At 42.8% G+C, this 9,095-nt stretch overlaps 1 protein-coding gene across 1 annotated transcript in view; it reads left to right on the top strand.

The window, feature by feature from the left end:
- The first annotated feature begins 6,012 nt into the window (after window positions 1–6,012).
- Window positions 6,013–9,095, top strand: part of dmrt1 (doublesex and mab-3 related transcription factor 1) — a 44,784-nt gene continuing 41,701 nt past the window's right edge. The window contains exons 1-2 of the mRNA XM_063195562.1: window positions 6,013–6,390; window positions 7,102–7,273. Coding sequence (XP_063051632.1) covers window positions 6,172–6,390; window positions 7,102–7,273 — 391 coding nt within the window. The 5' untranslated portion in view covers window positions 6,013–6,171. The remainder of the gene's footprint in view (window positions 6,391–7,101; window positions 7,274–9,095) is intronic.

The raw sequence follows: 9,095 nt of genomic DNA, 5'->3' as shown, positions 1-9,095 counted from the left end.
CGCCTTGTGTCTGCATTGAGTATGGAGTTTCACTTCACACAAATACTATATCCTCTACCCCAGTGGTTCTCAAACTTTTTGTGTGAAGTACCACCCGAGAAAATATTGAGCTCTCCGAGTACCACCTTGAAAACCAACATTAGAATATCGCAGCAAAGGCCTCCCATATTCACTTTTGCCAGTCAATACAGGAGAGGTTCATAATGGTATCAACAGCTACGGTCACATTCAGTGCAAGTTTGTTTTTAAATGTCTTGCTTGCCTAGTATTAGACTATTCTGCATTATGTTTTCAGATTCATACAGTTCGATATTACAAAATGTGAGACCAAAGAGACATTTTCGACCGCAACAACTTGATCAGCCTTCAAATCAATGCACAAAAAATGAATTCTTCCGAGTACCACCAGAGATGTCTCAAGTACCACCACTGGTACGTGTACCACAGTTTGAGTACCACTGCTCTACCCAATAACCCTGCTGTCTGCATTTCTCAACCCCTTTGACTATTTTGCATAGGAGCTTTTCATTGGTGGTTCATATGGAAAGTGCATTGGAGCGAGAGCATGGCTTGTGCAGGCTTGTAAAGAGCGCTGCATCCTTGAGGTAATGTTGCTCTTAATTGGCGACATTTCATTTCTTGCACTTTACAAGCCATTTGAACATGCATGGGGGAATTTAATGTACCACCATATAGCCGTTGCCATAGAAATGGCTGGCACGCCATAACTTTACACATGCCACTGACCTAGCTGTTACTGACTTGTTATGACAACTGGGACAACCTAACCTACATCGTATTGGTACCACTGTTACAGCCGTTGCCAGGGAAGTGTAGTCTATGCTTCCTGTTTATGCCTCTCCACCAGGCTTGTACGAAATTCCGAATTGGATGAATTTGAATTCAAAGTAATGCCTTAATACGAACACTAGGTGGTGTCATTACCTTGAATTTCTTTGAATTTAAGCTACACCACCCATTGAGAGTACATAGAACACCACCACCTAGTGTTCGTATTATGGCGTTACTTTGAATTCAAATTCATCCAATTCGGAATTTCGTACAAGCCTGCTCTCCACACTACCCATGTGTGCTCCTGACTGCCAGTCCAACTCCAGCATAATTTGAAATACCCAAATCTAATGGACAGCCCAAAATGTCTGATCCAAATGATGTAAAGAATGCACCCACTATAGATAGCTTTAAATCTAGACTCAAGGTTGTTCTCAGATGCCTTCCCCCAGCAGCTCTAAATGATATGTTGTTTTTGTTCTAATGTGTTTTTGTCTTAATGTGTGGTTTTTCTTTTATTCTTATTCTTTGTTTCCTTTCTTTTCACTTTAACTTTTATTTTTTGTGAAGCACATTGAATTGCATCTGTATGAGAAATGTATGCTATACAAATAGACCTGCCTTGCCTTGATCCACACCTAACCTGGGTCTCTAAAGTGTAGGTATACTCTCTCTGCAATAATTACCCTTACCAGTAGCTCTACGTTGGTTCTAGATCATCTATAGCCTACAGTGGTTCTTAACCTCGGAGGCCAACTAGCAGAGTTCTGCATGAAACGTTCGTAAACCTCCCTCCCAAAGCCTAAATACAGTGCGGTAGCGTTGGGCTATCGGACCGGCCCTTTGGCTTAGCGCACTCGTACTGTGACTCCCATTGCCAAACTGATGTAGCTGACGAGGTGGCAGGTTCACGCCCGAGGTGGACAAACTGTGCGGGAACACCTCCGTCACAAAAGCACCCCCTTACCTATGCCGATGACAAGCCGGGCACCCCCATCCCAAACTTCTACGTACGTGTATATGCACTAAAATGATTTAAGTGGTTAATTGCAATGATTCTTGCTTGAGACATTAGGGGATCAAAACTCGTTTTAACTTGATTTTCGATTTAGTCTTACTATGATGTTCGCTAGCAGAATTTTGGTCACAACCTCAACACAAACAAAATTCCGTGCACCTCCTGAAATCTCTGGTGCACCCCCAGGGGAACCCCTGGCCTAGTATAAACAACCCAAATTGTAATCTCCGGAGGCAATGTACAGTGCAATTGACCTTTTGCCTTTTAAACTAGAAATTGATCTCGGAACATGAGGATGTGGTGCTGATGTGCCATGCAAACTGCAAACTGAGAATCTGTAGAATATCTCTTTCTTTTTTGTAAGATTAGGAGCCAGTTGCAAAGTCTTCACTACAATTCCGCCCTCTGCTGTTGTATTTCAGACTAGTTCAAAGGCCTGCTTACATTTTGAGAGGCCTATCCCATGCTGTACTCCAGAGGTGGGCAAATTCAAATATTTGAATACATTAAATAACTAACTTGTATATAGACATTATTGCTCGTTTTTTTCCTCTTCCTTTTGTTTTCCTGCCTATTTTGTATTTTATGTATATGTTGGATGCAAAATCAAAAACTGTATTAAACAAAGCCGAAAAAAGTAAATAAAACAAACAGACGGGACAAACGTTTCAGGTCTAGCCCTTCATCAGTGTTCATCAGTGTTCAAAACTGGGAACACTGATGAAGGGCTAGACCCGAAACGTTTGTCCCCTGTCTGTCAGTTTTATTTACTTTTTTCGGCTTTGTTTAATACAGTTTTTGATTTTGAATTCAGTTCCAGTGTGCGACTCCTTTCTTCCTTTTCATCATACTGCTCTTGGAATTACGCACCGAGCGATACGCACAGGATAAGACATTGGCGCGGACGCCACCCCACCATTACTATGTAGGCCTATATGTTGGACCCAGGGTCTGTAATAAAGTTCATAATAACTTGCACCAAAATAATATTCCCATAGGCCTATATAGGACTTCCTAATGTGGGACAGTCATTGTCCTAATGTGGAACAGTGAAATGTAATGTTAAACTCAATGCAAGACACTGTAAAGTCAATGTTAAATGTTTTAAACCCGGGGGCCGGATACGGCCCGCCACGCCCCTTTGACCGGCCCTCCACCTCTCTGCATCTCACCATTTGAACTGGCCCAAAGAAGCAATCCTCACAGAAAAAAATTTATAATGTATATTGTATTTTAAATATATATATATATATACAACAGGCCTTCCTACAGTTTAATTTACACTAACCTATTGTGAATCACCAGAAGCCAAGTACAAGCCAAGTACTCACTTCTTTTGCAAATCACTTGTAATGATGAAATTATGGCTATAACAGGCAGTGGCCTAATATACAGCACACATGATTGATCCCGGTCCCTGATCACAGTCAGGAACGATAATGTGGCCCCCAGAGAAAAACGTTTGGGGACCCCTGTTGTAAACCATGGTGCACCTTCACAAATAGTGGTAAACAACTAAACAAGTAGCCTAATTCTATGAAAATTATTTATTTTTACATCAGCCATTGTTTCTGTTTTTTTTATTTAAGAAAACTGAGCAATTCATCAACAAAATGGTGTTACAAGTTATACATTTATAGATTTTAAGGTAGATTGTCTTTCTAAAGTTTAGAAAATGTTTTTTTTACTAAAAGCAATTTAAATTAGCTCAAGCTTGATGTTTTTGATGTTGATGTGTGTGTCATATTTGACACATACTCCTTTACACACACGCCTGCGTGCACACGCACAGCCCACATAAAACCTTAGAGATATCCCTTGCCCTCAACTGTCATCCTTTCAAATATCACTTGCAATAAAGCAGTTTAACACTGCAAAACATCACTCTCAACATAATAATAATTGTATTTGTATAGCACTGTGTCATACAAGGCATCAGGGCTTGACATTAACTTTTTTACCCACTGGCCACTGTGGCTAGTGGTTTCCCCGAGTCACTAGCCATTCAGGTATTCCACTAGCCACATATTTTATATTGTTTTTTTCTTTCTTTATCGTGATGGTGTTCATCTAACCTCAAAAGATGAGGTGCTAAAGCAATATTAGAGTATAGCTTTCTACATGGAAGTATATCAAGCAAATAGAAACTGAGTTATTGAGCTTTTTCTTGAACTTAAATACAAACAGTTGATACAATAGGGGCAAACAATAGAATATAGGCTATGATGCGTATGTCATACCAAGGAATAAGCTGCCAGCCAAATTGGCTAGTGACACTGAAAGTATTACTAGCCACAGCCAAGTTTTTACCAGCATTTGGCCGGTTGGCTGGTGCCAGTTTCAAGCCCTGCAAGGCATGCAACTCAAAGTGCTTAACAAATGGGAAAAAAACATCATTCTTAGAGATGGATTTAAAAGGAGAGGTATAAAGGAGAGGCAGAAATAGCAGGAAGGCAGAGGAAGAAGAGATAGACAGAGATTGTAGAGTCATAAGGTCAACGTAGGTTAGGACTAGGATTCTTAGATGCGTAAGGTCCATAGTGGCTGGGCCTATCATAAGTCATAGATAGTCACACAGGGATTGGGCGCTCAGGTGCGGCCCCTGGTGGCATCAGGGGTGAGGAAAAACTCCCTTTCGCTTGAATCATAGTTTGTAGGGGGGAAAAAAAAGCTCAGTGAGGTCTGAGAAAAAAACCCTATAGTCAGGAAGAAACCTCAGGCAGAGACCAGCGGCCACCAAGGGGAGCCCCCTGCCAGGGCTGGTTGTGAGCAGTAAGGGCGCTGCGGCAGCTGGGACACTATGACGCCTTGGCAGCTAGGAGTTGGCAAGGATGAAGAGGTGGGTCTTCAGCTGCTTCTTGAAGGAGTCGTCAGAGCTGGCTGATCGGATGTCGATGGGGAGGGCGTTCCATCTCTTGGGCGCATAGCAAACAAACGCGGCGTCGCCGATCTTCTTTTGCGGGGGGGGGGTGGGGGTCCTTAGCAGCTTGGCATCAGTGGACCTGAGAGCTCGAGCAGGGGCATAAAAAGAGAGCATGTCAGAGATATAACTAGGGGCAAGTCCATTTAATGCTTTAAATACTGTCAGCAGAATCTTAAAGTCGATTCTGTATGGGACAGGTAACCAGTGCAGGTCTGCCAAGACAGGAGTGATGTGCTCTCTCATTCTGGTTCTTGTTAGGATTCTTGTCGCAGAATTTTGAATGAGTTGCAATTTGTCAATTAATTTTTTTGGGAGACCAGAGAAGAGAGCATTACAGTAGTCTAGCCTACTGGTGACAAAGGCATGAATAAGTTTCTCAGCGTCTTGTCGGGGGGCCAAGCCGCGCACTTTGTTGACACCTAGGCTAAACCTTATCTTTAATGTGCATGCTTAGGTCACCTAGGCTTGAGTGGAGTTTTGCACGTTTTTTCTTAGGCCCAATGAGCAACACTTCAGTTTTATCACCACTGTTATTCACCACTGTTATTACATAAACCAGTGTCCCACATTAGGCAAATCATGCCGTCCCACATTAGGACACCACCTTTCCTAAAGTGGGACGGTAAGAAAATCAATTTAAAACCAAATATAAAGTGTGAATATCCAACCTTTTACATTATTTTATCACAAACAAACATTGCATAAATTCATCAGGATCAAAAGTGGCATGAATTTATTGATATGAATTATATACTCTTAACACTAATTTAGTCAAAACTCTATGGCATTTTTGGATGGTTTCACAGCAGGTGCTTCTTGTTTGATGATTCCCCCACCCTCATTTTTGATGGGATAGTTCAAATGTAAACTTATTTTGGTCACATGGTAGTAGAGCTTTGCTTTTACCATAGTTTCACTGACATTCATCAGTTTAGGCCTTCATCATTAGAGCATCTGCAGTGCTTAGGCGTCCCACATTAGGCAGTATCCCACATTAGGGCAATCCACCCTACTACTTCATTAGAATAGCCTATTCTCCACTTGGTCTGACACAAAAGTAGATCAGGCACTGCGAATGCAATATCTGGCCATTCCTGCAGTGTATCCAAATATCAGCGGTAGTGTTTGTGAAAAAAGCCTAGCCCCACTATCAAATCCACTGACTCATGGAAGTTTAGAGGAGGTGCCATGCCTGTGCACTGCTCCCACACGGTCTTGGAATGTTCACAGGATCGCGCCAAACTTGCATTGTCACTTGCAGAAAGCTGGTGGTCTTGCTTGCAACCTTGTAGCCTTTCTTAATCCTGCAATCACTCGCTGCTTTATAAACCCATTCTTTATCTCGGACTTTCACAAAAAGGCTTTTGTCTACCCATCGTCTTTGTTAACCCGACGTTGATTTGGTGTAGCCGTTTTGGTACAGACATTAATTTCAACTATGAGTGATGAAGAGCAAGCACATCACTTGATGGAAAATGTCGGGACTGTCTCTCCATCAACACCGAAAAGACCTCCAAGGATGCCAAAATGCTCGCGGTGCAGGAACCATGGCTTCGTGTCGCCTTTGAAGGGCCATAAACGGTTTTGTAACTGGAGAGACTGCCAATGTCAAAAATGCAAACTGATTGCAGAAAGGCAACGGGTGATGGCCGCTCAGGTAGCTGTTCGATGCTAGTAATGGCTAATATAAATGTAGAAAAGTAGAGCTCTATTCCTTGTTGCTGAAGAATGAAAACATTGCAGCTATGCTATGGCTAAACATTTCTCTCTCGTTGACGTTTAAATACGATATTATTTCCACCACGCCGTTCGTTGTTTATAAATTGTGTTGTTTGTTGCATTGAAATATCTTCCTGAGGCATGCTGATTTGACTAGCTTAGCTAGAACGATATACTTTCTGAAAAAAAAGTTGTGAGTGACTGTGACTGACAGTAAGTTTGCTGAAGGAAGGAAAACGTAAGTCATTGTCATTTTGCATCAAGGTTTCAAGTTGGTCATTGAGTTGTAGACAAAGTTCTCGTAGCATGTGGCAGAAGAATGTTATTACAAAGTTATAAATATTTGTGTTGATACAGCCGATTACTGATACAATGTTCATTGACCGTTCCAAAACACTGCATAATTCCAGCTAGACACAATATGTCTAGCTGGAATTATGCTATTACTGTTTTGATTCTCATATCAAGAAAACTATTTTCAAGTAGGCCCTACTTATTTTATCATTTTCCAACAAACAATTTTGCTGATAAGATCATTTGCACATGTTGGGAATGGCATCGTATTAATGGACACTGTAGATATTTTCTGCAGTGATTGCGCGGGAATCTGTGGAAATAGAACTTGACTATTTCCTTTCTGCAAACCCAGGTGGCTCTTCGCCGCCAACAGGCGCAGGAGGAGGAGATGGGGATCTGCAACCCAGTTAATCTCTCAAATGCTGATATCGTAGTAAAGAACGAACCTTCTGGAGATATGCTTTTTGCAGTGGGGGGAAGATCGCCCTCGACTTCAAGCGCAGCCTCTTCTCCATCTACTGTTGGTAAGTTTTAAAGGGCAAACGCAGAGGCGTCTTATGTAAAAGTAAATGTATAAGTTCAACACTAGCACATTATATCACATTAATAATCCATCGTACCTAATGAGGTGGATAGACTGTGTTGTTACTGAAAAACACTAAAAACCTAACTGTCAAGGACTCAACACAAATGGTCTTTGGTCTAAAGACAGGTGTGAATGAACTGCTTGAAAGCATTGGAAAGGGAATAAAGTAGAGAGGAATATTCTATGTATGTAAAGTATGTGTGGATTTTTGCTATATAAATGTAATTACTAATTTTGCAATGACCACCAGTGTCCATGTAGAACTACCCAAATTTAATAATTCCCTCTGCTAGGTTCAGGTATGGTTAAGGAGGATTAAAAATATGCATTGATTGTAGTAACAGTTTTCTTCTCAGCTGAGTTTTCTGTAGTGTAGAAATACTTCTGCTAAGATGCTGGTTGAACAACCTGTTCCTTGCTGTTGACATCCTGTGTACCTCCTGTACACAGCCTGACCTCAGAGAACCCCCTGTCAATGTAGAAAGCCTACGTCACCGGTCCCACTGGTGGTGACAGTGATTGGACGATAACTTGATTGTGGTGGTGGGAGGCTTTACTATGGTGCTTGTTTTTCATGGTCTTTGTGTGTTGTGTATGTGAAGGAGCCGTGTGTGTGTGTGTGTGTGTGTGTGTGTGTGTGTGTGTGTGTGTGTGTGTGTGTGTGTGTGTGTGTGTGTTTTGGCCACAGTGCAGCAGTGGCACATCCCTAAAACCTTGTCACCATGTCTCCTTGCCTATCTGTGCCATGGCTGATTGCATTGTGCCAAACCGGCTTTTGGCTGCTCTACCACCCACCTCCACCCCCCCTGGCCGGTCTTTGGCTGCTATACCCCCCCCCCCCCCCCCTGGCATGGTTGGCACGGTGGTGGGAGGGGGGGGTGTCCAGGAGAGACAGCCTGTTCTCAGTCGCTCTGATAGGGAAGGGACAGGAGGGGGATGCCAGGCCGGTCAAGGCTGCCATGCTGCCGTGGACACATGAAGCGCACGATCTTCCTGGGCTCACGCTGTCCTGGCCAAAAGAGCACGGAGAAAGGAGGGCAGCACTCGCTGGTGCCTTTCTGTCTCTCCGTGGACGAGACTCCCTGATGACAAGGGCCACGGTATTCGCAACTCATGTGACCAGATAAGGCGAATCTGTCTTGTTTTTTAGTAAGATGGCAGTGGTGAGGGTTGGCGGGGAGGGGGTGGGGGATGGTGTATGTAGGGAGAACAACAGAGATGATTTTCATCTTCAACATGAGGTGGATGTTTAGAAAATGGAATTTGATGTTCTTATCATACTGTCATCACCCCTTCAGACGAGTTTGGCACCAAAGGCTATGGCACCCCGATAAGGCTGTGGCACCCCAAGTGAACATCCTCGACAATGCCTTATTTGTTTTAAAAAAATATATATTTTTAGGTCTTTCTTGCCTTTATTTCTGACAGGACAGTGGAGGAGAGACAGGAAATTAGTGGGGGGAGAGATACGGGGAAGGATCGGCAAATGAACCGGGCCGGAATCGATCCCGGGTCACCAGCGTAGTAACCCAGTGCCCTACCGTTAGGCCACGACAGGGCCAGCAGTGCCTTATTTCATTAGCTCTTTATTTGTGCCCTGTGGTGATCTTCACATTGTGCCTTTTGTGTACACTCAGCAGTGAACATTTACATTTGCAGAGATCAAGATCCAAATTGTCTGCCGCACAATTTTGCTAAATGTACAGCCTAAACTGTTGAAGCTTCTATGTGTAGCAAATTATATTACTTTACATTACATA

This window comes from Engraulis encrasicolus, chromosome 3, assembly GCF_034702125.1.
Source record: "Engraulis encrasicolus isolate BLACKSEA-1 chromosome 3, IST_EnEncr_1.0, whole genome shotgun sequence".
NCBI lineage: Eukaryota > Metazoa > Chordata > Actinopteri > Clupeiformes > Engraulidae > Engraulis > Engraulis encrasicolus.
Note: the sequence above shows the minus strand (reverse complement) of the source record. Positions and strands in the feature narration are given on the sequence as shown.